Raw genomic sequence first — 27,847 nt, 5'->3', positions numbered from 1 at the left:
GAGTTGATTGCTCCAACTCTAGACACAAAGTAGAGTTTACAAGCGATCAACTAACTTTTGCAACACTAAGGTAGTATATAGAGAATGTGTGTGATGATACATACATACATATGTATATATATATGGGTTTTGGTAGACATTATCCAAGTTGGCAATGGAGCACTTCCACTTTTGCAATTGGAAGGAGAAACAAAAAGCTTGTCGTTCCTTGATAGAGCAAACTTCATGCACAAGCCGACAAGGTCAAACAACTATATAATAGCTAATCTTATGCAACCACCTCCCCCCTTCTCCATAGTTCTACCCATTGCAGCAATATTATCAATAGAGATCCAAGATGTGCTCCTAACTATGGCAAGGTCAAGCAACTGCCGACTAGGTAGAGATGATCCTGCATGTACCTATTATTTTGATATCCTCCAATAGGCACCTCTGAAAATGGCTATGGAACGGAACCCCCTCATCTCCCCAGGGTGAGAGGTTGAACTTCCAAAATACATTGGTGCTCTTTCGATGCGCATGTCTAGAACTCAGCTAAGTTAGTTTGTACGACAATCTATTTGATCTCGACATGACAAATGTCGATCCACGAAGGGGCCACGTAGAAAGAAATATCCGTACATCGACTTGGCCGTCCTTCTCCGTGTGTTATGAACCTTTGCGTCCCACCATCGCCACTCGTTTATAAAGCTCTCCCATTCCACTCCGTTTTCAATTTGTTTTCGAGTTATCAATGGTCACGATTTTGTTCTGTTGGATAAAACAGGGTTACTGTGATGAGATCGGCTCGTGAAACCTTCCACTGTCCAGATTCTGCAGCGATCTCTTATGTGATTAAATCAGCAGGGCAAGCGATCACATGAGCATATTAGGGTTTTGGACATGCTGTGGGGATCTCTAAGGCATATTTCGTGATCCGTCAGCTTCCGAGTTCCTTCTGTGCGGGCTTGTTGGATGTTTTGGTCGGCTATGGCTCCACATGCTAGAAAGAAATATTCTACGCGTCAAGACCACGTTATTGATTTGTTCAATATCGTTATGGAAGGACCATGCTAAGTGTCCAAGTTTCTGTCATTGTCTCTCAGAGGTTCAGCATTTTTGATGGACTACAGTAACATCAGCTTCTTGCCACATCCTTCGTTGAACCACACCATACATTTCGTTTCCCGTGTCATCGACCGATTTCATGAGGCTCCTCTATTGATTTCAGCTTGGTTCACCACAGTCCTCATCGGAGTGTTTACATTCGCACTGTTCATTCTGCGTTGGCAAAGAAAAGCTTCGATCCACTGGTTGAAATTCGCTCATGCAAAACGAAGTTCGAGAGGGAGGGCTTCCTCTGTCCCTCATACCTGGGCGCAGGAATCTGTGCAGAAGGCACGTAGCTCATCGTCTTGCTGTGTTTGTTTGGAGGCCCTTACACCATCACAATCTCTTGGTCCACAGTATTCAATAAGTCGATGCACAGTCTGTGGTGCTGGAGCACATTTAAGCTGTTCCAAAAATGCACAGAATGATTGCAAAAAGGTTGCCATGGCTGGTTCAAAGATTCTCCTTCACCAATGGGTAGAAAAATGGGATGATACAGATGATGAGCCTGGCTTTTGTATGCACTGTGATGAGGCTTGTAGTGGCTCCTTTCTTGCCCCAGCTGCTGTTTGGCGTTGCATTTGGTGCCAACATCAAGTGCACGTTGGCTGCCATACCAGTTCATCAGAAGATGGGGATGATGTTTGTGACCTAGGGCCATTCAAGAGACTTATTATTTCACCTCTTTCAGTGAAGGACTTGGGAGGCAAAAGCTCCACAGGGGGTTTTTTCAGCTCTTTAACTCATGGTGCAACAGGGATTGCATCAACTGTCCGTGTACAGATCAGAAAGAGAAGAACAAAAAACAAGCCACTGAGAGGGAATTCTTTCAATAGCACATCTGGCACTGAGAGTGATCTTGCCTCTGATACAGAGGGTGATCTGGCAACCTTTAATGAAGGTAGATCGGAGGCTCATCTTGATGGCAAACTAAATGGTGTTTTGGACAGGACACGTACAAACGATGAATATCCTGCTTCAGAAGTTGTCTATTCAAAAGAGAACCAAATGGAATCTCCAAATGCCCAGGATGGACTGCGCCTAGATGCTGAGAAGAGGCCCAAATATGCTTTAGTAGACCTTTCACCAGATGCTAGGCCATTGCTGGTATTTGTCAACAAAAAAAGTGGTGCTCAGCTTGGAGTATCTCTGAAAAGACAGCTGAATATGCTGTTGAATCCTGTACAGGTAAATCTGTGACAAGTTAAATCCATACATTTTAAATAACAGCTGGACCTGTAATGTTTGAAAGCCACTTCATGCTAAGATGAAAGAGTCATCCTTCCATGGCGTCATCATCATCATCATCATTGTTATTATTATTGGGTTTTGTTTTGTTTTGGTGGGGGAAATTAATGATTACAATTGGCAATAGGTTTGAACTGCAAGAGGCCTTACTAGAAAAATTATCAAATTTGTATCTAAGAATGCCACACCAATGCCATGTCTGACAGATGCTAGCTTCAATGAACCATCTTGAAAAATTCCACAAGCACCTTGCAGCTTGTGATGCTAAACGGGAGCTTGTGAAAATGACCCCACAACAGTCCAGGCAGCAGTCATCTGTGAAGGTGCACAGTTTGACATCCTGTTGCCTGCAGCAGCTGGCTTCCAGTTCTGACTTTTGACTAACAGCTAAGTAGATTAACTATTTGACAAGCTATTTTTGCCAGCTATTAGCTCTGAAACAACATCTAAGCAGCATATTGACAAGTCTGCAAAGATTTTGCTGCAAAGCGGCTGCAAATACGCTTTATTCTGCCTCTGCGAACAGCAGGACCATTTCAGCACTAGCCCCTCTTTCAGAGCTCACAACCACCCTTTCTTCTCAATCAGCAGGGCTTCCCAGCCCAGAAAGTTGAAACTCTTTCACAATTTTACTTTGGCAAGGCCAGGTGCTGAGAAAGGTCACTCTAACTGAAGAAGAAGAGAGAGTGCATAGGCTTAGAGCCAAGAGCCAGAAGCCTGAGACTGCTGATGCCATGGCAAAAGAAGAGCGAGCTGGAGATGTGGATGGAGAGAGTACGTTCAGATATACAGCCTTGAAATCCCAACTGGGCACCAAAAGCCTCATTTGACAATTAGAATGAATGAAATGTAGCACAGCCTGTTCTTTTGTAGGCCTCTAAGGTGGCAACACCATGCATGCATAACTCTGTGAGAGAGACAAAAAGAAAGAAATAAAGAAAAGTCAAAAGGCCAAAATGACCATGAGACAAAAATGGTGATTACAATGAATGCATGGTATGCCTCGTGACGGATAAATTAAATAAACAAAAAAGTAGATCATAAATGTGTACATGAGCTCTTGACTTGCGTATCTAGAATAGGGCTACTATAGAGGAATCTGAGTATATCCATGATGGCATTTTCTAAGGTGAGGCGCTTTGAGAATGTCCAACAATGGTGGAAAATGATGGCCCAGATCCTCAAATAGTGTTAGGGATGATGCCTAGCGCTATGGGGGTAGGGCCTCCTAGTTCTGTACATTAGCTTTGTGACTTGATCAATGGGTCCTCTACTTAGTGGTAAATGGTGAAGGCTCTACCAGTGGTGGTGGGATCCTACTGGTGATCAATGGGGCCCTCTAGTTAGTGGCAAATGGTGAAGTCTCTACAGTGGTGGTGGGATCTTAGAGAAAAATTTTGCTAGTGTTTGTTGTCTACTGCCATGTGTACCTAGAGCTATCACTCATGACTGGGGGGTGGGCCAGTGAATCTTGGTTTTTGCGGAGCTCTTGAAGATAAGAGTCTGAAATATTTTTGATTGGGGAAGACCATGATCCAGTGAAGATGGGAAATGCAATGGTAGCACCCTCATATCTCATAGTGGACAAGATTTCTATATATGTGATGCTTCTCTCATAAGGTGCTAGCAGTAGCTAAAACTGCACTTGGTTCATAGAGTGGCGATTGCTTCCATGGTCTCAAGGACCAATGCTTGATCACATCTGTTTCTCTTAACTAGTGCTAGCTCAGGTTCTCTCCTTCAACCTTGTAGGCAAATGATCATGATCACTAGACTTTAATCCTAACAATAATGTAGAAAGCCACTGGACAAATTGAGTCTACTTATCCATAGGATAGGGTCATTGTGTCCATTTGCTTGCACCCACTTACCTAGTAATCTAATCGTCTAAACAGTTTAAAAGTTCATTCTACCACATTTTTTGGCTGCATATAAATATATTCCTTAATCAATTCATCACAGACGGTTCATTATGCGATTCCTTTAAGTATGAGACACACACTAACACTGAGAGAGAAGGGAAAAGAGACTGAAATCAACATAGAGAAGAGAAGAAATAGACTGCACTAAACTGAAAATGAAAGCTGAATACATGATGGACTGATCGGTCCCTGCACAATCCAAGGTACTAGTAGGGGCACTGGATCAGGCTGATGAAAGGCTGTAGGCTTAATAGGAAAGAGAGTTGGCAGGCTGCAAGAAGAATGTGACACGCAGCAGTTTGATGGCTGCTATAAATAGCAGCCAGCTGGGAAACAGGCTGACCAGCCCAGTTGGCAGCATTTAATGCTGGATGACTGGCCATAAATGCCACCGCCTGGTCAAACAAGCCTTGCCACGGTGAATGCAGCTGGTTTAAGCCACAAAACTAAAATGCAGTGAAACGTGATTGGCAGTGTGAACACATTAAACACACTGAAAACTGAAATGCAAGGCTGGAAACTGAAATGCATGGGCTATTGGAACTTCAGTGTCTTTGTTAGACCTTGATGGAGCCCACAACTAGGAGATGACCAACATGAAATGCACATGAATGCTAACACTCCCTCTCAAATCTCAAGTAGTGTTCAAGACCCAACATTTTGATGTGATGGAGCATAGAAGGCCGAGACAGAGGCTTTGTGAAAAGGTCCATTGCATTGTGCTTCCTAGGACAGTAGAGACCACTGCTAGCTTAGACTCCACGATCCACTTCCGAACATAATGGTATTGAAACTTGATGTGTTTCGTACGGGCATGAAACATGAGGTTCTTGGTTAGAGCAAGAGTACTCTTGTTATCCATGTGTATGACTTCCTTGTAGATAGCGCAAAATGTATAGTGTAGTGTGACGTGGCCACTTTGAGACATCCTTAGCGGCATGATTTAGTGGTCCATTGAGATGTTTTCCTAGGCGACGCCACTTGGTACTCCAAATAACACAAGGTTTGTTGCCTAGACTCTTTGGAGTAGTCCACTTCATAGTGGAAAGTCTCGGGCATTCCCATAAGAATCGACTTGAATTTCAGGTTCTAAGTAAACTAAGGTCATGTATTAGATTAACTAGCATCGGTCTTTGAGCATCTGCTTGTGCTAGATTGCTCCACCCGAAGCCGCAACTCGTATCATACTTGGTTCGAGGAGAGTGAGAAACGAGGGGAGTATGGACACGTCGACCCCTTTGCCCAAAGTCTCACTCCATTTCCCTAAAACGATACAGAGTCAGGGTGCTAAGTGATCCTATGTGGTTAATGTTCCCTATACTATAACATATCTAAATGTGGAGAAGCTCTCGACTTATTGAGACTACCCTACCTTAGAGTGGGTTCGCCAAGAATCTCGTCCTCTTGCTTCCCTTGGTTGGATAGCTTTAGTTATCTACTTTGCTAATACATTTATGTTGTACTTATGAAAGTAGCTTCTTAATTAGCCTTTTTAGTCACAGTGTTTATTCATGTAATTTAAGTCACAATACACAAACAATGAAAACAATCCTTTGGAATACAATTTCTTTATTTATTGGATAATTTTATATAAGTGTTCACCTTTTGCCCATACGGAAGAATGACTTGAAGGCCTTTGTTTTACCAAGGTTTCGCCCCTTTAATGGGCCCTTAGGAAGTCTCATCCTGAGTCACGCAAGGTTTTGGACGGTTCCTAGGAGCCTAAGAGTTTATTGGTTAGAGCCTCTCTAGCATCCTTAACTCCTCCTATCTAAGAATCTCCTAGGGAGCGACCTCTCGCTATCAAGGTCAATTTGAACTCTTCGAGGTGGTAAAAACCAACTCCTCTTGGTAACGGATTCCACAGCTAGCCTTGGGGAAGGTCTAGTGTGCTTTCTTTTTATCTCATTGTAAATTTGATACATTAGGGTTTTGACTAGTTCAATTAAATCTTCTAAGTGCATCAAGTAAGCTTGTATGTACCATTGAAAGAACAAGCAATTCTTTTCAATTATATCCTTACACAAATAGGGAGGCAATTAGAGTAAGATTTTAACCTAGCAGCAATTCTTTCCAACTTGGTTTAATTCCTTCTCAGATTTTCGTAGGTTTCCCTTGAAATCTCAATTCTAATTAGTCTTATTTGTTGGATCTTTCCTTGATTACTATTAATTTTTCTAACTTGTTTTGATCTTTGCTCGCAATATTTCTCGATGTAAATCTTTGTTGGTCAATTGATCATTTTTATGAGTCTTGACTATTGTACTAGGCTTCTATGTGTTAGGATATGGTTAAGACTTGTCCCAATTTGTGGAAGCTAAGTTGGAAACCTTGGAATCTAGAATTTATCTTGGAAGCTACGTAAGCTAACAAGGCAAGTATTTTCCTTAGGAATTTTAAGCTTCTAATTTCTCGAAAGAGGATCATATCAACTTTTTAGTTGCTCCTTGAACTAGGATTTGTACTCCACTTTGTTTTGTTGGCGAAGCGAGTCAATTCAGATATCCTAGGCTTCTAATGGTTACGTACGCAATTCAATAATTTCCACTTAACTAATAACAAGTGGAATTTTTCTCTATCAAAGAGGGTACTTCCACTCAATGAATTTGATGACCTACTTTTAATTACCTTAATTCACTTTTCCTTATGTTCACATGATTCGTAAATGATAAGATTTTTTTTTTTTGATGCACTTAAATGCAGCTAAATATAAGAATTTATTCAATGCATTGTGATATCGTGCAGTTATCGTGCCTTTCAAAATTTATAATTAAATGAATAATTCCTACTTTATTATGATATTCTTTTCTTGTTAAATTCTCATTTTTGTCTATTTGTTAAACTATAGATTTATCATCGAATACTGAAAGATATTTTATTTATGTTCCTAATCTTTGAATGTTAAACTACTTCGTCTCTCTTTCTACTTCTCCTACTCTCTTCCTTCTTTTATCCTTCCCTTTCTCCTCCCCCCTGTCTCTTCTTACCTCTCCTTCCTACCTTCTCCTGCTCCTCTTTGTCTTCTATTCCCCTTGTTCTTTCCTCTATTCTCTTTCTTTCTCTCTTCTTCTTCTTTACACCTCCCTCCTCTTCTTTTTCTACTAGCCTCCTTTCTTATTCTTCCCCCCTCTCTCTCTCTCTCTCTCTCTCTCTCTCTTTGTGTGTGTGTGCAGCAATGGGCATGCAATGAGAAATCAGCCTTTACAAGCCTTGACTAAGGCTTTTATAGCCTAATATAAGGCTAATAAATATGTCATTATCGTGCACTTAATTAGATTGATGTCTCCGAGCAGACAGGGGGTGGTATGGTGGCTTCGATTTCACCGCTAACAGTCTGATGGTGATCGTTTCCAATTCGCACGTGGTTCGTTAATCTTCATGGTGTTGAGCTTGAGAAAAGGTGGTGTTCGATTCAATGGTGGTGGCACAACAATTCTCATCATTTCATTTTGTTAAAAAAATTGTTAAGGTTATAAAATCTTCCAAGCTTACCCCCTCTGAGGCTAAGTCACATGGAGGGTGGGAACGAGGAAGCGGAAACATTACATTCTCTTCTCCTTAGAGGAATCGAGATGTCCTCATCTCGAAAGAAACTAGGGATGTTGTTTACATATGATATCTTCATCAATCCAAGTGGCATCCTTCTCAGGATAGTCCTTCCACTGGATGACATATTCTTTAAGTATCTACTTCTAAGGGTGTATTATTTTTCATCAAGTATTCTGTCAGGTTGAAGCTCAAGGACTCCTTGGCTTGGCATTACAACTTGTTGATAATTAAGAACATGGTTAGGATTGACTACATAACCTTTCAGCAGGCTAACATGTAACACATTGTGAACTTTCAAGTGTTTAGAAAGTTGTAACTTATAAGCATTGAGTCCTAGGTACTTGAGAATCTTGTATGGCCCACAATACCTTGGGCTTAGTGTCATGAGGACATGTATTTTTGAAACCTCACTTAACATGTGGATTAATTTTTAATCACATAGTTAAGTAAATGTTGCACATGTGAGGTGTAATTGGGGTTAGAGTAAATTTACGAGCCCGGAACCTGAGGAAATTATGGGATGTCAAAGGCAAAAGTTGCTATAAGTTATGCTGCACAGGTACTTGGTGGTATCTGGTGTAGTTGTTGGCCTAGGTCATTCATTTGGCAATAAGTGTTAGTTGGCGACACTAGGGAAGTGGTGTTTAATGGTACCTAACGCCAATTTGATGGTCAAAGATGGTGTAGAGACACTCGGGAATGGAAATTGCCTTGCCAATTTAATTATTGGCCAATTAGATTATTTTTCAAGGCACAGAAATAATTATTAGATTAAATTTTAGTATTTAAAGATTGAAAATTAATATTTAATTATGGATAATGCTAGAAAAACCATTTGGGAAGGCTGCCACTTGTCAAAAATGACCATGCAAGATTGAAAAACGTATTTAGAGGTTGGAGAGAGGCATTTTTAGTGTATTCAGCTTTTGCAAAAGGGAGGGAGGAGATGCTGTTGGTCTAATTTGCAGCGATTGGAGGACCTTTAGAGGCAGCTAGGGGCAGGAGAAGACCAATCAACAACAGGTGATAGCAAGGATGTTGAGATAGGCAGTAGCAGTAAATGACCGATTTTCTTCAATTCTTTGCATCTACAAGCTGTTGAGACAGGGCAGCAGCAGTAAATGATAGATTTTCTTCAATTGCTCGCAAAGAAGTCTGAATTTTCTCTCTCTTCAGCATTCTTTCTCATTTTCCAACCTTTGTATAGCCTTGCTCCGAAGATCTCAGCATTTGGATCCTTGGAGGCTGAGAAATTGCAAATTTCTTTGCTGTAAACCCTAATTTACAGCAGAAATTAGGGTTTAGCAGCAGCCTTGAGAAGTGTGTCATAAATTGGAAGCTCCAAGACTTGGATTCAACAGGACTGAAGCTGTTTTTAGCCTATTCAAGTGGAGAGACCAGCAAATAATTGAATTTGGGGCATTTTCCATCTCCATCAAAGTGGGTGAAGGCCAATTGATTGCCCGAATCAAGGGGCAAAATCAGATTGAAGACTTGCTGGTCATTTTGAATAGCAAGGGGATTTGGAACAACGAAAGGGATTGGGAGAATCCCATTGTACATCAACTTCTTCTTCAATTAAGTTAAATAAATACCGAAAGGGTTTCTAGTTTTGGGGCCAACAAGGTGTCCAATGTCCAAGATTATATGGTAAAGTGTACCTTTCAGTTTTGTGAATGTTAATTGCTATAAATAGTGCTTAATCAGGTTAGTTACCACCCTATCCGAGGAGGAAGGTTGGTCACACTTAGTTTTTTGAATTGCCCCAAGGATAAATAACTCTATGTAGGATGGGCATGAACAAAAATCATGTCTCTTTTCTTGAAGAATCATTTTTGTCTTTCTAGATCAACATATGCTTGCTGCCAATTGTTGGCAGCTTGGATATCTTGTTTGAGAGTCTTAATTTGTTCATCCATTTCTTCCAACATTTTCTTGGAAGCTTCTATCTTTAGGGTAGGGTCAGAAAAGCTCAATGGGATTAGACATTCTTGCCCATACAAAACGTGCATCTGAATGCTTTGATGATAGGATACATTGTAGGCAAACTCAACCAAAGGTAGGTATTGTACCCACCATTTAGGTTTCCTGTAGCAGCAATAAGATCTAAGTATGTCTTTAATGACTTGGTTAACCCTTTCGATTTAACCATACGTTTGGGGATGATAGGTGGTACTAGATCAAAGTTGGGTAGCAATGGCCTCAAATAAGCTCTTCTAGAAGTGAGAAGTGAAAAGAGAGTCACGATCATTGATGATTCTCTTACGCAGTCCATGCAGCCTAAAGATCTCCTTCACAAAGATCCTTGCAATATTTGAAGCCTTGTAGTTGGTTTTAATAGGCACAAGGTGGGCAACCTTAGTTAGCATATCCACAATCACTAGGATTGAATTGTATCCTCCTTGGACACATGATAATTTAACTACAAAATCCACGCGGATAAATTTCAACTTTATTTGTAGGATTTGAAGTGATTGGAGCTTCCTTGGCATCTTAATGCACTTAGCCTTTACCCATTGGTAGCTCAGGTATTCACTGACATATTTAAGCACATATTCTTTGAGCTTTTTTCAATGAAAGTTTCTTCAATTTCAAATTCTTGGCTCAAGTCAGGTAGTTTCAAGATACAAGTTGTGATTAAGCTTTGTTTAAGCTTCTCAAAGCTAGATTGTTCAGTGGGAGGCCACATAATAGTAACTTAAGTTTGTCATGAGGACATGTATTTTTGAAACCTCACTTAACATGTGGATTAATTTTTAAGCACATGATTAAGTAAATGTTGCACATGTGAGGTGCAACTGGGGTTAGAGTAAATTTACGAGTCCGGGAACCTAAGAAATCACGGGATGTTAAAAGTAAAAGTTGCTATAAGGTATGTTGCACAAGTACTTAGGTATCTGGTGTCAATTGTTGGCCTAGGTCATTCATTTGGCCATATGTGTCAGTTGGTGACACTAGAGAAGTGGTGTTTAATGGTACCTAATGCCAATGTGATGGTCAAAGATGGCGCAGAGACACTTCGGAATGGAAGTTGCCTAGCCAATTTAATTATTGGCCAGTCAGATTATTTTTCAGGGCACCGAAATAATTATTAGATTAATTTTCAGTATTTAACGGTTGAAAATTAATATTTAATTATGGCTAATGCTAGAAAAACCATTTGGGAAGGCTGTCACTTGTAAAAAATGCCCATGCAAGACTGAAAAACGTCTTTAGAGGTTTGAGAGAGGCATTTTTAGTGTATTCAACCTGTAAGAGAGAGGGAGGAGATGAGGGAGGAGATGCTGCTGGTTTGATTTGCAGTTGTTGGAGGACCTTTTGAGGCAGCCAGGGGCAGGAGAAGGCCAATCAAGAGCAGGTGACAGCATCTATAGGCTGTTGAGATAGGCAGCAGCAGTAAATGACTGATTTTCTTCAGTTCTTTGCATACACAATGCCCTTTCATGTGAGCTTGCTTAGACCTTTTCATGGTGATGTATGTCTGCTGAAATTCAGCCTGAGGTTGAGGAGCTGGATGAGATTTTGGTACCTGAGCAGATTTTGGCACATAAGGAAAGAAAGGTTGAAGGTAAAGTTTCCAGGTGTTACTTGGTGAAATTTCAAAATTATTCACCAATGGATGCTAAATGGATGGAAGAGGATGACTTGGTAGACCATTCTCAGTTGTTGCAGCTTTACCTAGATGCCTTTTAGTTAGAGCTGACTTTAGTTCAGGCTCCATCAGGTTCAGCAGAGCAAGGGTCCGAAGTATTGCTTGATGCTCAAGGGGGAGGTAGCACTTCCACTCCTCTAGTTATGGACAGCTCTCGTATGTAGTGGATCTCGGATGTATTCAGTATGCATCCAAGGTACTGCGTTGAAGTCATTGTGAGATGTATGCAGATGAGTATGAGTTTCACCCGGGCATTGCAACTATACTTTTGCATCAGCTTATGTTCAAATTGGCATGAATTTTGCCTCAATTTTAAGACAAAAACTATGATCAGTTCGAGCTCAGTTTTTGATCAGATTGAGAACCGTTTATGGTCACTTTTTGAAAAAGTTTTGCATTGATTGCTGGTCAGTTTTTGCAATGAGTTTGTAATCAGTTTGGGGTCACATTTGCAGCAGTTTGTGATGAGTTCTCAGATCAGTAAGTGATCAGTTTATGATCAGATTATGCTCAGTTTTCAATGGTTTACATCTAGTTCCATGGACAATAGCATATGTTATGATGCCATTGATGTTTTAGCCATGGTTTATGCTTGGTTATGCTATGCTTGTGAGAGTGCGCAACGGAAGAAGAAACACGAACATAGAGAGAGAGAGAGAGAGAGAGAGAGAGAGAGAGAGAGAGAGAGAGAGAGAGAGAGAGAGAGAGAGAGAGCAAAAAATGAAGGAAGAAAATCTGCATTGACTGAAATGAATGCTGAATACAAAAGTGTGGACTGATCAGTTCCTGCATGCAGCTCGGAGTGTCAGTGAGGGCACCAGATCAGGCTGGAAACAGTGGCAGCACCAATGCCGGAGTGGGAACGGAGGGAGAATATGCTGAAATATGCAAGATAGAATGTGTGGAACTAATGGGAGGGACTGCTATATATAGCCCCCCCAGCCTCAAAACTGGCCAACTTGGCCTAAAACTGGCCGACCTGCCCATAAAATGGGCCGACTGCCTACACCCAGGAGCTGACCGATTGGCCAAGACAGGCTAACATCCCTTCTCAGATCCTGGGAGAGTTTGAAGATCTAACATCTGCATGTGATGAAGCAAAGAAGCTTGAGGCAAAGGCTTCATGAAGAGATTAGCAGCATTGTTTGCCGTGGGATAGTAGGCCATCGCCAACTCCGAAGCCACAATCCGCTCTCAAACATAGTGGTACTGAACCTCAATGTGCTTCGTGCGAGTATGAAACACCGGGTTTTTCGCGAGAGCAAGAGCACTCTGGTTGTCCACGCGCAGCTCCATAGGTCCTGTCTGTGGGAAGCCAATCTCCGCCATCATACGACGGAGCCAAACGGCCTCCATAGCGGTCGAACATAAGGAGCGATACTCAGCCTCTATAGAAGAAAGTGCCAGAGTAGGCTGCTGCTTGTTACTCCAAGAGACATCACTGGATCCAAGGGTGAAAGCATAACCTGTAGTGGATCGTCTCGAATCCACATCACCTGCCCAATCAGAATCACTCCATCCAGAAAGAGTGGTCCCATCTCTATACATGATCCCGTAGGATCGAGTCCCCTGCAAATACCGAAGGACACGCAAAGCTGCCCGCCGCCAGTAATCTTGTGTAGGAGTCTTCATGAAAGAAGACAACAGAGCCACCACAAAAGAGATATCCGGCTGAGTGTGAAGAAGCCAGATAAGTGAGCCAACAAGGCACTTGTAATGGGTGGGATCAGTAAGGGGAACTCCATCTGCCAAAATCTTGGACTTTGGGTTCATGGGGCATGAAATAGGTTGACACTCGGCCATACCAAACTCCGAAAGAAGCTCAGAGATGTACCGGTGCTGTGAGACAAAGATGCCCTGTGCCATCTGATAGATCTCCAATCCAAGAAAAAAGTGAAGGATTCCTAGATCCGTCATGTCAAACTCTTGCCATAGAATAGACCTAGTGTGCTCCACCTGCTGAGTGTCGCTCCCTGTAAGAATAAGATCATCCATATACAAGATCAACAAAACACAAAGGTCACCCACAACTCGAAAGTAGAGGTTGGGGTCATGATCGGAGCGATGAAAATCACTCTATAGAAAGAAGAGATCAATCCTCTGGTACCAAGCATGAGGAGCCTGCTTCAGGCCATAAAGGGCCTTCCGCAACCTATAGACATGATCCTCCTTCCCCTGCATAAGAAAACATGGAGGCTGTGAAACATAGATCTCCTCCTCAAGGACGCCATTCAGGAAGGTTGACTTGACGTCCATCTGGTAAACATGCCAACGGTGGTGAGGTGTAAGAGCCAAAATAACTCGAATGGTGGACATCCGAGCTATAGGAGCAAAGGTCTCAAAGTAATCCAAACCTGCCCGCTGTGCAAAACCCTTGGCAACAAGCCTAGCTTTATACTCGTCCAAGGAGCCATTAGCAAGATACTTGGTCTTAAAGACCCATTTCACACCTATCACCTTTCGTTTTGTGGGACGCGGTATATGCTCCCAAGTCTGATTGCGCTCAATGGAATCGAGCTCTGCTTGGATAGACTGTCTCCAAACATCCTGCGCAAAAGCCTCCTCAATCGTGGAAGGCTCGGAAGCCTGAAGAATGTGTGACATAAGAGCATAGTTCACACAGAGTGAACTATCCCGCTGTGCCTGTAATCGAGCTGATCTGCGTGGACCTGTAGAAGAAGCAGGAAAGTGAGTAGCACCTGAATCCTGCATGAGCCGGTGATACCACAAAGGAATCCTAAGAGACTCCTACTGTTGCGGGGGAGACCGAGTAGCCTCCGGAATCTGCAAAGTACCTGTCTAAGAAAGGGACTCCCCCTCACCAGGGGAAGGTAGATCCTCCTCGTTTGAAGAAGGCTCCCCATCGGATGGTGGTGGAGCCCTAGAAGACTCCCGAAGGGAGGTGGAAGGGATGGAAGTACTCGATGAAGGAGTAACATCCGCCATAGGGGGAGGCGAAGCTGAAGTAGAAGGAGGGGTACAAAGAGGCATCTTGGAAGGAAGAGAAGGTGGGGGAGGGCTCGTCGATGACGAAGAAACACTTGTAAGAGAACCATCAATCGGATCCTTGGAGGCTGAAGCCTCATCGAAGATCACATCCTTGCTCACCTCAATCTTCCGTGTCGCCGGGTCGTAGAGCGGATATCCCTTCGTGGTCATGCTATAGCCCATGAAGAGAAGCCGTCTCGACTTAGAGTCAAGCTTTGTCTTCCTGTTCTTCTTGTCCACATGGACAAAAGCATCACATCTAAAGATGCGAAAGTGAGACACGGAAGGCTTCCTCCCAAAGAAAGCCGTAAAGAGAGTCATGCCCTACAATGCCGAAGTTGGAGAGCGGTTGCAAATATGCACCGCCGTAGTCACCGCCTCACCCCAAAGGGAATGAGGAAGACTCCTATGCTCCAGCATGGATCGGGCCATTTCCACCATGGTCCGATTTGCACGCTCCACCACACCATTCTCCGATGGTGTGTTTAGATGGGAACACTCCACCCGAATGCCGTGATCCCTGGAAAACTGAGAGAAAAGATGAGAAGTGAACTCGCCACCGTGATTAGCTCGAATGCCACGAACTTTGGAAGGAGTATGTGTCTCCACAAACACCTTCCACTGGTAGAAACGAAATACGCCTCGCTCTTGTACTCCAAGAAATAAGGCCATACATAACGACTAAAGTCGTCCACAATCAGCATCAGATACTTGGCCTTTCCAAGGGAGGCCGTGCTCATAGGTCCGCAAAGGTCCATGTGAACCAACTCGAGCGGTGAAGAAGTCCTCCGAGAGGCAACCTGTGGATAAGGCTACCTATGTTGCTTGCCCCTCAAGCAGTTGGGGCATAAAGTGTGAAGAGGAGGGAAATCTGGAAGTCCTCCACCATCTTCCTCCTGGAAGCCCGTCGAATTGCATCAATGTTCAGATGCTCGTAACGAGTATGCCAAAGCAGCCCAAGCTCATGGAAAGCCCTCGCAGCCAAGGGTGTGAGCTTGTAGAGCCCACCCTTGTGTGTACCTATCTAAAGAGCATCACCAATAGAAGCATCCTCCACTGTGACTGCATCTTGGGTAAAAATGACTCGGGTACCTAGCTGAGTAAGACCATGCACAGACAATAGGTTAAAACCCAAATTAGGTACATAAATAACTTTAGCGGAAGAAGACCGCCTGTCTGAAAGCATAGGTAAAGTCCCCATGCCTCGAACAGGAATTGTAGAGTTGTCACCAATGGTGATAGTGCCCCCTCTCGAACGAATGTCCTGAAGCCAATCCTTCTTGAAGATCATATGAGAAGATGCTCCACTGTCCACGAGCCAAGGCTTTCTGAGTGGTAGAAGCTAGGGTTGTATCCTCCTCAACAAAGACATGCACAAAAGCAGACTCTGTCATGGTTGGGGCCGCCTTCGAGTCCTTCTCCTTGGGCTTCAGATAGGGGTATTTCTGCCAACACTTCTCCTCGGGATGAGTGTCCTTCCCACAATGTGGGCACTTGGGCTTCCTCTCCTTCGCATCCTTCGTGTCCTCTTTCTTGTCCTTTGCCTTCTCCTTCTGGTGCTTCTTCTTCTTGCCTCTGTCGGTACCTACAGTAAAAGCCTTGGTGGAGCCACTGGCATCCACCTCTCTGAGACGCTCGTCATGCTCCAAGACAAGCGGGGAAAGTTCCTCCCATAGGAGTTTCTCGCGGGTCCTTGAGGTGATGATGTTGGTATAGAAAATATCAAAACGGGGTGATGGCAGCTGAGTCAAGAGAATCATTGCCATATCCTTGGAAGAGATCATCTGATCAAGAGAGGCTAGCTCGCCTCGCATATCCTCCATCTTCGTGATGTGCTCCTTCATGGAAGAAGAATCATCAAGACTGAACATCTGCAATTTCTTCTCTAGAGAGATCTTGTGGGCGAACGTCTTATGTTGGTACAAAGACACAAGCTTCTTCCACACTTCTGCTGTGGTCTTCAACCTGTGAACATGAACAAGAACAGAGTCGTGAAGACTCATAAAGAGAAAGGAACGGGCTCGAGAGTTGAGCCGATCCCACAAGGCTGCACGGTCCATAGAGGCCCCATTGGAAGAATCCACTGGGGGACGATTGATGGGTGAAGAAACAAGCTCCCATAGGTTGAATGTGTCAAGGATGCACTCCACTTTGCACGACCAAAGGGAGAAGTTGGAACCACTTCAGAAAGGAAGGGAGTATGGGCACTTGAATCGAGGGAATCAAGGAAGGCATATGGACATATGAAGCAGTCTTCGCCGATGGAACCTTTACGGTAGATGGAACCCTCTGAGATGCATGGATTGAAGGACGGGTACGAGGAGACTCCTCCTGTCATCGATCATGAAACTCTTGATAATCCCGTCTCCGCTCAGAGGAAAAATGAGAAAGGAGCTCATCCTCTGAGTCATCAAAGCTTGAAACTGGTAAGACATTGTCCAAATCTGCAAACACCAAACAAAGGTTGCCGATGCCGAGAGATAAACACCAAAAAGGGTCACCAGTCACTGATCAAACTGCCGAACACAACAAACTGAGGTCGCCCAGCACCAGAAGCTGTAAACACAACTGTTGATGATGCAAACGCCTGAGGAGCGATTGCCAGACACCAAAATGCAGGCTAATATGCAGTTGCTAGCAAGAAAAGGGCTGCCAGTGGTCGAGAACACCGCCAGAATAGCAAAACGCCAGTAGGTGTGTTGCCCGGCTGTAGAGGAGACTGCTTTGCTGGAAACGCAAACAGGAAGGAGAGGATGGTGACGTGGCAGCCATTGAAGGGGTCGCCTACAGCAAATGCAATGTGGGAGACCTTCAGGGATGGCCGCCTTGCTGATGGTGAGGGTATGGCAGCAGCAGCAGAAGGGGATGGTGTCTCTCTATGGAAGCTCTCCTCCGTGATCTCAGTTAGGTAATGATACCATGTGAGTGCGCAATGGAAGAAGAAACACGAACACAGAGAGAGAGAGAGAGAGAGAGAGAGAGAGAGAGAGAGAGAGAGAGCAGAAAATGAAGGAAGAAAATCTGCATTGACTGAAATGAATGCTGAATACAAAACTGTGGACTGATCAGTCCCTGCACGCAGCCCGAAGCGTCAGTGAGGGCACCAAATCAGGCTGGAAACAGTGGCAGCACCAATGCGGGAGTGGGAACGGAGGGAGTGTGTGCTGAAATCTGCAAGACATAATGTGTGGGACTAATGGGGGGGCTGCTATATATAGCCCCCCAGCCTCAAAACTGGCTGACCTGGCCTAAAACTGGCCGACTAGCCTAAAATTGGTCAACCTGCCCATAAAATGGGCCGACTGCCTACACCCAGGAGCTGACCGATTGGCCAAGACAGGCTAACAATGCTACGGTTTGGTTTTGGTAGATGAGTTGAGCTCATGAGAAATGGACATGTCACATGATCATTTGGCAATGTTTTTGAGATTCTTTGCGAGTTTTATGTTATGTTATGTTGGCTGGTAATTTTCAGCATATGTTGGGCATAAGGAATGGCTAAACAATAGTGCGCAATGTTGTGTTGACTATGATGCCTTAAGGAAATTCTAGTGTAGTACTTTGCTTTTGATACATTTGGCAATGCAATCGAGGATGATTGCAAGGATTTCAAGGGGGAGGGTTGTCATGAGGACATGTATTTTTGAAACCTCACTTAACACGTTGATTAATTTTTAATCACATGATTAAGTAAATGTTGCACATGTGAGGTGCAATTGGGGTTAGAGTAAATTTACGAGCCCGTGACCCAAGGAAATCACGGGATGTCAAAGGCAAAAGTTGCTATAAGTTATTTTGCACAGGTACTTAGGTATTTGGTGTCAATTGTTGGCCTAGGTCATTCATTTGGCCATAATTGTTGGTTGGTGACACTAGAGAAGTGGCGTCTAATGGTACCTAATGCCAATCTGATGGTCAAAGATGGCGCAGAGACATTCGGAATGGAAATTGCCTAGCCAATTTAATTATTGGCTAGCCAGATTATTTGTTAGGACACTGAAATAATTATTAGATTAATTTTCAGTATTTAAAGACCGAAAATTAATATTTAACATTGGTTAATACTAGAAAAACCATTTGGGAAGGTTGTCACTTGTCAAAAATGCCCATGCAAGTTTGAAAAACGTCTTTAGAGACTGGAGAGAGACATTTTTAGTGTATTCAGCCTACAAGAGAGAGGGAGAAGATGCTGCTGGTTTGATTTGCAGCCGTTGGAGGACCTTTTGAGGCAGCTAGGGGCATGAGAAGGCCAATCAAGAGCAAGTGACAGCATCTATAGGCTGCTGAGACAGGGCATCAGCAGTAAATGATTGATTTTCTTCAGTTCTTTGCATCTACAAGCTGTTGTGCCAGGGCAACAGCTGCATTTGACTGATTTTCAGTCATTCTTTGCGACAAAACTTTGAATTTTCTCTCTCTACAGTTTTCTCTCTCATCTCCCAACCATTTACAGCCTTGCTTTCGAAGATCTCGGCATTTGGACTCTTGGAGGCTGAGAAATTGCAAATTTCTCTATTGTAAACCCTAATTTACAGTAGAAATTAGGGTTTAGCAGCAGCCTTGAGAAGCGTGCCAGACATTGGAAGCTCCAAGTCTTGGATTTTTTAGGGTTGAGGGTGAATTTCAGCTAAATTCAAGTGGAGGACTAGCCAGTCATTGAATTTGGGGCATTTCCATCGTCTATGAAGTGGGTGAAGGCCAATTAAGTGCCCGAATCAAGGGGCAGATTGAAGACTTGCTGGTCACTTTGGACAGCAAGGGGAGTTTGGATTGCGAAGGGGATCGGGAGAATCCTATTGTAAATCAACTTTTTTTTCAATAAAGCTAAAGAGATATCGAAAGGGGCGCTAAATTTGGGGCCAATCGAGTGTGCATTGTCCAAGATCAATAGGTAAATTTGTATTTTTAGATTTGCATTTATTGTTTGCTGCTGTAATTAAGTTGTAATTAGGGATTTACCACCGATCCACGGAAGGAAGGTTGGTTTCAAAGTCAGTTAGGGGTGCGACAATCAAGGTAGAGTCTTTGATAAAAATCTTGTACCATCTTGTCAAGCTTAAAAAAACTTTGGACTTCCTAGTTGTTGTTAGGAGTGTCTACTCTTGCATATCTTTAATCTTGGCAAGATCTACCACAATCCCTTTGTTAGATTACAAATCCAATATATTCAATTTGCCTCTTGAAAAATGTACATTTCTTCTTCTTAGCATAAAGTATGTGTGCCATCATTGTTTCAAGGACAACTCGGAGTTGTTGCTCATGATCCTTATCTTTCTTTGAGTAGGTCAGGATGTGGTCGAAGAAGACAAGGACAAAGTTGTCAAGATAGAGCCGAAAGATGTCTTGCATTAGCTTGTTAAATGTTGCAGGTGCGTTGGTTAATCCAAAAGGCATCACAATGAATTTGTAATGGCCTTACCTTGTGTTAAATGCAGTTTTTGGAATGTCTTTTTCTTTAAACCTTATTTGGTAATAACCTAATCTTAAATCAATTTTTGAGAAGATCTTTGCACCTTAAAGATGGTCAAGTAGTTCGTCTATCCTTGGAATTGGATACTTGTTCTTGATTGTCACCTGGTTTAGTCCACGGTAGTGAATGCAGAGACGAAGGGTTCCGTCCTTCTTTTAGAACAACATCGAGGCTCCCCATTGTGAATTACTTGGCCTGATGTATCCTTGGTCCAAGAGTTGCTTGAGTTGTTCTTTCAACTTAATGGCCTCTAGAATAGACATATGATAGGGTCGCTTTGCTTCTGGAGCAGCTCCTGGTGTTAGCTTAATCTCATGATCAGCTTCTCTTGGCAAGGGAAGTTCGGTTAGCTCTTTCAGAAACATATCTGCATATTCCTTTAACCAGGATGGTCCTTCTTCAACTTCCTTTTCTTGCTTAGTTTTATTAAGTTTGATTAGGTAGATAGGTAGTCATTTTCTTAGCCCCTTCATGATTCGAGAAGCTTTTGCCAGTTAGATTCTAGGGTTTTCGGTTCCTCCTTGAGTGGTTATTAACTCTCATTTTTTATCTTGGAATGTGATTTCGCCCTTTTCGCAATGAATACGAGCATCATTGGAGATAAGCCAATCCATTCATAGCAAACACTCGGTTGAGCTCAGAGGTGACGCGAGGATCGAGACACGCGGTGCTTGCTACCAGTAGAGAGACAGAGAGAGGGAGAGAGAGTGCAGAGTTGAGATAGAGAGTGAGCATGACTTGTGGGTACAATCGAGAGTGTACCTCTTGAGGTTTTTAGATAGATATATTTATGAAAGTACAAGTGCTAAGGGTGTGTTCACACCCGAGCACATTTAAAAGGCACGAGGGCCCTTTATTCCCAACACACTCATAAGCTTCTAGATTCATAACTTTGAACCGCATGTTGGAAAAATTGCCTCCTAAGTTAAATTCTACTCTTATAGTATGTTGAGTAGAAATTGCATCTTTTCCATTTGCTAATTCTACCACCAACTTAGATGCAGGTGCAGTGTCTATTTCTAGTATTTTGCACACTTTGGTGAGATAAATGAGTGGGCACTTCTAGAGTCAATTAAAACCTTAAAGGCTTTACCTTGAGAGGTTGTGAGGGTTTGGATTACTGAGAACTGGCGATTTGGGCCCTTCTTGTTGCTGACTGCAAGTACAAAGTTTTCAACTGTACTTGTCTTGGCCTTCTTCCTTTGACCTGTTTTGTCCTTGGATCCTTTTGACGTATCCACGCGGTCCTTTGTATGAAGAACCCTATTCCCAAAATTTGCCACCCTTGGATGTTGCCTGAAGCTCCTGGATAATGGGCCTTGCTTGAATTGATGCATCTTGTAATTCGGATGGATGCATTGTTGGGTATCTCACACGCCTTACTTACGCCTACGCTCATATGGGAGTGTGCGGGTGATCACTAGGACACTGGGGCACTTTTTACTCTCGGTAGGAGAGGTTTTTTCCCCCAGATTATGTGTACTATTTTGTATGTGCTTGTGGTGCACACTTATGGGCACTTACTGTGTTCGGGTGTGAACAGCCCCTTATAACTCTAAGGTATAAGGGTTATCATTTGTACTTTCAGCTTACACTCTATTCAGTACTATTGCATTGGGTGTCGTGCTCAACTCTGTCTCTCACTCTCACACTGTCTACTGCACTTCAGCTGCACCTCGATCCTCTCCCATCTGACATTTGGTATCAGAGCTCAGCTCAGAGCAGTCTTCAGTCTGCAGTCTGCAGCCCCCGCCAGTTCTGCCCCAGCCGCCTGTTCCTGCCCAGTCCTGCCTGCGCCTGTCAGTCCGTCAGCGCGCAGCACCAGACGACTCCTCTGCCCAGCGTGCAGCTCCAACAATCAGCGCGCCACCTGTACCTGCGTGCTGCCACCTCTGCCCAGCGCGCCACCTGTACCTGCGTGCTGCTACCTCTGCCCAGCGAGTCCTCTGCCCTGTGTCTGCCCAAGTGCCCCTTCGCCTGTCAGTCTGCCTGTGCAGCCTCCCTGCGCTGAGCTAGCCTGTGCCGTCAGCTCCAGCTGCCAGCGCGACACCTGTCTCCACCACCCAGTCCTGGGTACCGCCTCCTCTGCCCAGCGCGCGCCCAGTCCTGCCTGCGCGTCACTGGACCTGCACGCCTGTACCTGTGCGTCAGTCCGACTGTACCCAGCAGTCATTATCTCGGGAATCGTGCCCGTCGTCAACACGCAGAGGTAACATTCTGCACTTTTCTTTTACACAGGAGTTCGTGCAACAGGTTCAGGTTCAGCATTGGGAAACGTGCTGAACAGCAGGTTCAGTTTTCAGCATTGGGAAACGTGCTGTGTCTGTTTGTGACACATTGAATGCACATTTTGGGGCTTTTGTAACAGACATTTGTGACAGAAATTTTGGGCAGAAAATTTTGGGGCTTTTGATGTTTTAGTGCTGCTGAGCACTAATTGCACCTTGGGAAGCGTGCATCAGTGACAGTTTTTTTTGACAGAGTACCCTTTGCACATTAATTGCAGACTTGTGTTTGCTGCAATTTCTGGAAATTTGCAGATTTCCAGCCCGTACTGCATTGACATTGCTCTATTACCTTTTGGGAAATAATGGCAAATCAGGGAGGAGATGTATTCACCTATGTGTCCAAGGAAGACCGATTGGATGGGAACAATTATTCCCTTTGGTCTTTCATGATGAAGAATGTATTAGTGGCCAAAAATTTGTGGGATTATGTCAGTGGAGAGGAAGCACGACCGGGAGTTGTGGCTCCCGCTACTCCTCCTCCAGGAGGACGTGCAAGAGGGCAACCTCAGCCCCCTCCACCTCACCCCGCTCAGCCACTTCCCCCAAGAACTGCAGCTCAGAAAACTTGGGATACACGGGATGCACAGGCTATGTCGCTGATTGCATTGGCAGTTCAGCGTTCTATCATTCCTCATATTCGTTCAGCAGCTTCTTCACAAGAAGCTTGGTTGATATTGGAGCAGATGTTTGCAGGAAAGAATGAGACTCGCATCTCTTTCTTGAAGAAAGAGCTAGAGACTCTAAAGATGAATGAGGGTGATTCTATGCAGGATCATCTCAACAAAATTCAGGACTTGCGGGAGCAACTCATGAATGTGGATGAGTACTACTCAGATGCGCAGCTGATTTCTACGACATTGAATTCACTGCCTCCCTCTTACTTGGCTTTTCATACTGCCTTGAACCTCACTATGAGGATTTCGAAAGAGCCCATCACTTTCATTCAGCTTGTCAGTTTGCTTCTAGAGGAGGAGCAAACTAGACGGAACAGTGGTGTGGATGGTATAGCCTCTGAGCAGGCTTTTATGTCAAGGCAGAAGGGTAAAAACAGCCAAGGGAAAAATGCTTCGCAGAGTTCTGGTAATAGTAACACTTCACAGACAAGTCAGAAACAGGGGGGCACGCAAGCCAAGAAAGGAAAATGCCATTACTGCAAGAAGCCTGGTCACTACATCACTGAGTGCAGGAAGCGCATCGCCAAAGAGAAGAAGAAGGAGTCAAGGATGTCTGTTTCTGCAGCTCCTTCCACTGCTAGTGAGTCCGCGTCCTTTGTTGCAGACAGGGACTATTGTTTTTACACTTGCAGTTATGATGTCTCTTGGGCTGATAGAGCATTTAGCTCTACAGAGGATGCTGACACTTGGTTCTTTGACAGTGGTGCCTCACGGCATATCACATCTCGTAGAGATTTGTTTGCTTCTCTTGGTGCACCTCCCGTTGGGAAGTCTGTTCAGTGTGCTAATAATGCATCATACCCTGTTCGTGGTATTGGGGAGATTCAGCTTACAGCCATTGATGGCTCTATTCTCCGCCTACAGGATGTTTTGTATGTGCCTGGCATTAAGAAGAATCTGCTTTCCATTTCTTCTATGGCACGTTGTGGTTTGCAGGTCACCTTTGATGATGACCATTGCATGGTCCGTGACAAGGAACACATGACATTGGTCTTGACAGGTTCTCTGTGTCATGGGTTATATGAGTTGGATGCTCTTTCGGTAGATCAGTCTGCATATTTGACATCTACTCTTACTCCTGCTATGTTAGAGGCAGAGTTATGGCATGCTCGTTTGGGGCATGTAAACTATGGCAGCTTGATGCTATTACAGCGTACTCAGATGTTGGATGGATTACCTCTCTTGGAGAGACCTCCTGAGCATTTATGCGAGGGTTGCATTTTGGGGAAAATGCATCGTTTCTCTTTTCCCCGTGATGTTGCTTTTAGAGCAACAGCCAGATTGCAGATGGTGCATTCGGATGTTTGTGGGCCCATGCAGACACAGTCATTGGGTGGTTGTTACTATTTTGTAACATTTATTGATGACTTTACACGTTTGTGCTGGGTCTACTGCTTGAAAAAGAAGTCAGAAGTGTATGATGCATTTTTGGCTTTCAGTGCACTTGTGGAAACTCAGTCTGGTTGCAAGATTAAGACTCTCCGTTCGGACCGAGGGGGGGAATACATGTCCTCTATGCTGAATTCTTATTTGCAGCAGAAGGGCATTATCCATCAGTACACTACTGCATATACTCCACAGCAGAATGGGGTAGCAGAGAGGAAAAATCGGTCACTCATGGAGATGGCCAGATGTATGCTGAAGGCAAAGAGTTTGCCTCATAGTTTTTGGATGGAAGCCGTCATGTGCACTTGCCACATTTTGAACAGATGCCCTACCAAGGCCTTGAAAACCGTCACACCTTTTGAGGCTTGGCACAGCCGCAAACCTTCTATTGGCCACTTCCGTACTTTTGGGTGTCTTGCATATGCCCATATTCCACAGGTACTTCGAAAGAAGTTGGACAACAAGGCTGTAAAATGCATCTTTATGGGATATAGCAGCGAAAGCAAAGGCTACAGACTCTATGATCCCGTGACCAAGAAGGTTTTTGTCAGCAGGGATGTTGTATTTGATGAAAAATCAGAATTATCCTTGGCTGGTTTTGATACATATCAGGCTGCCCGTGATGTCTTTGAAGGGCTGCTGCCCATCACATTTGGTGATTCAGCTGGTACTTCAGCAAATGAACCTAATGTTCAGCCAGCTGCTCCTATGGAACATGCAGTAAATCAGCACATTGCTGAAACTGAAATTCAGCAGGAACTTGTACACAGTCAGGAAGCAAGACAGGTGCCTAGATGGTACACGCAGACTATGAGAGATAGTCATTTGGAAACACCCTTGGCTGGTCGTACTCGAAGGCAAACTCGACTGCATGATTCAGCACATTCCATGGAGTTTGTTATGGCAGCATGTACTCATGATAATGAGGAGCCTGAATGTTTTGAGGATGCACGACATAGTGTGCATTGGATGGCAGCCATGCAAGCTGAATTGGATTCTATTCATAAGAATCATACTTGGGATTTGGTGTCTTTGCCAGTTGGCAAGCGTGCCATTGGTACGAAATGGGTCTACAAATTGAAAAGGAATGCAGATGGATCCATAGATAAGTACAAGGCACGGCTGGTAGCTAAAGGCTACGCACAGAAAAAGGGCATTGACTATGAGGAGACCTTTGCTCCTACCTCCCGTATGACGACCATTCGGTCTATGATTGCCTTGGCTGCACATTTTGGTTGGAAAGTGCATCAGCTGGATATAAAGACTGCATTCTTACATGGGGAACTTTAGGAAGAAGTGTATGTACAGCAGCCCATTGGTTTTGCAGTTGAAGGCTCAGAAAATTTAGTATGCAAGCTGAAAAAAGCTCTATATGGTTTGAAACAAGCTCCACGAGCTTGGTACGCAAAGATAGATGCCTTCTTGCTTAGTCAGGGGTTTGTAAACAGCCCATCTGAGTCTACCCTTTATGTACATAAAGAGGGGGGATCCATGCTGATTTTGTGTCTATATGTAGACGACCTTTTGCTCACTGGAACACGTGCTGATCAGATTTCAGCATTCAAAAATAATTTACAGCAAACTTTTGACATGTCTGACTTGGGTATTTTGCACTATTACTTGGGCATCCAGTTTGTACATGATGCTAGAGGCATTGGATTATGTCAGTCAAGGTACATTGGGCAACTTCTTGAGAAGTTTGGCTTACAGGATTGCAAGCCAGTTTGTACACCCATGGAACCTAGGCTCAAACTGTCATTACATGATGACAGTGATTTGTTTGATATCCATACTTATGCTCCAGCAGTGGGATGTCTCATCTATCTATGCCACACTCGGCCAGACATACAGTTTGCCGTTTCAGTTTTGAGCAGGTACATGCATCAGCCTCGTATGTCGCATTGGCAAGCTGTGAAGCGTGTGTTTCGTTACTTGCAGGGTACTAGAGCTCTTGGATTGCTTTATGCCAAGGGGGGACCACTGCAGTTACATGCTTACAGTGACTCTGATTGGGCTGGTGATTTTGATACTCGTCACTCCACTAGTGGCAATTGTTTCTTTCTTGGCTCGTCATGCATTTCTTGGCTTAGCAAGAAACAATTCACTGTTGCCACGTCGTCATGTGAAGCTGAGTACAAGGCAGCCTTCACTACTGCAGTTGAGTGCGTATGGCTTAGACGCTTACTTGCTGATTTGGATGTATCTGTTACGGAGCCTACTCCTTTATATACTGACAGTCAGAGTGCCATTGCAGTGGCACGGAACCCTGTGTTTCATGCTCGCACGAAACACATAGAGATTCACTACCACTTTGTCAGAGAGAGGCTACATGCAGGTGATATCAGCCTTGTCTACTGTCCTACCACCAGCAATGTGGCAGACATCTTCACCAAAGCTCTTCCACGAGACAAATTTGAAGCATTTCGCGATGCTTTGAATTTGACGCCCTTTGGTGGCGGATGATCCTTGTACACTTGATCACTCTTCACTCCAGGGGGGTTTGTTGGGTATCTCACACGCCTTACTTACGCCTACGCTCATATGGGAGTGTGCGGGTGATCACTAGGACACTGGGGCACTTTTTACTCTCGGTAGGAGAGGTTTTTTCCCCCAGATTATGTGTACTATTTTGTATGTGCTTGTGGTGCACACTTACGGGCACTTACTGTGTTCGGGTGTGAACAGCCCCTTATAACTCTAAGGTATAAGGGTTATCATTTGTACTTTCAGCTTACACTCTATTCAGTACTATTGCATTGGGTGTCGTGCTCAACTCTGTCTCTCACTCTCACACTGTCTACTGCACTTCAGCTGCACCTCGATCCTCTCCCATCTGACATGCATTGCTTTGAGATAAGTATCCAATGGAGGGTTTAGTCCATGGTAAAACTTTAACACTTGTTGGGTGGTGTCCAGGGGCGGCGTATATTTCAAAAGGGATACAAATCTAGAATAGTAGGCTTCCAAGCTTAACACAGATTGCTTGAAACCAAAGAATTCATTTATCTTTAAGGTGTGGTATGTTGGTGGGAGGTATCGCTCGCGTACAACTTCCTTCAGCTTTTCCCAAGTGATGGTTGCTTCCAAAACCCCTTGGTCCTTGCACCATTACTTCCACCAAAGTCGGGCTTCGTCTATCAGCTTTAGCTTAGCTGTCATTGCTTGATTAGGAGGAGCAAACTCGGGCAATTTGATTTTCTTGAGAAGGAATTTTTCCGCTTGCACTTCAACTAGGGTAAGCATAGGCATGGAAGGCGTAATACCTTGGGATTGTTAACATTTATAAGATTGGATATACATTTTGTATGCTACAACTTTTGTCTCTCTCCAAGGTTTTTGATAATTGAATCCACGATTTTATAAATTTATAGTATAAGTCTAGTACAAAAGTACACGATTTTGCAAAGAATTTGAGACTCTTTTATTATTCATGGCTGTAATAGTGCTAGCCGGATTTCTTTATTACATCAAATTGAGATTATTGAGACTAGTTTAAGAAGATTTTCATTAAAATAGTTCTAATTGTGAAATTCAGATACATTCATAATTTTGTAGGTTGAAGGCTCATCAAATATATTTAG

The 27,847-nt window shown here is 43.8% G+C and overlaps 1 protein-coding gene across 1 annotated transcript in view; it reads left to right on the top strand.

The window, feature by feature from the left end:
• Positions 1–608: 608 nt before the first annotated feature.
• LOC148038199 (diacylglycerol kinase 1-like) overlaps positions 609–27,847 on the top strand; it is a 73,479-nt gene continuing 46,240 nt past the window's right edge. The window contains exon 1 of the mRNA XM_087669850.1: positions 609–2,277. Within this exon, the coding sequence (XP_087525976.1) occupies positions 1,102–2,277 (1,176 nt within the window). The 5' untranslated portion in view covers positions 609–1,101. The remainder of the gene's footprint in view (positions 2,278–27,847) is intronic.

The sequence above is a fragment of the Lygodium microphyllum genome, chromosome 3, assembly GCF_053477565.2.
Source record: "Lygodium microphyllum isolate KBCC chromosome 3, Lygodium_microphyllum_v1.1.10, whole genome shotgun sequence".
In the NCBI taxonomy this organism is placed as follows: domain Eukaryota; kingdom Viridiplantae; phylum Streptophyta; class Polypodiopsida; order Schizaeales; family Lygodiaceae; genus Lygodium; species Lygodium microphyllum.
Note: the sequence above shows the minus strand (reverse complement) of the source record. Positions and strands in the feature narration are given on the sequence as shown.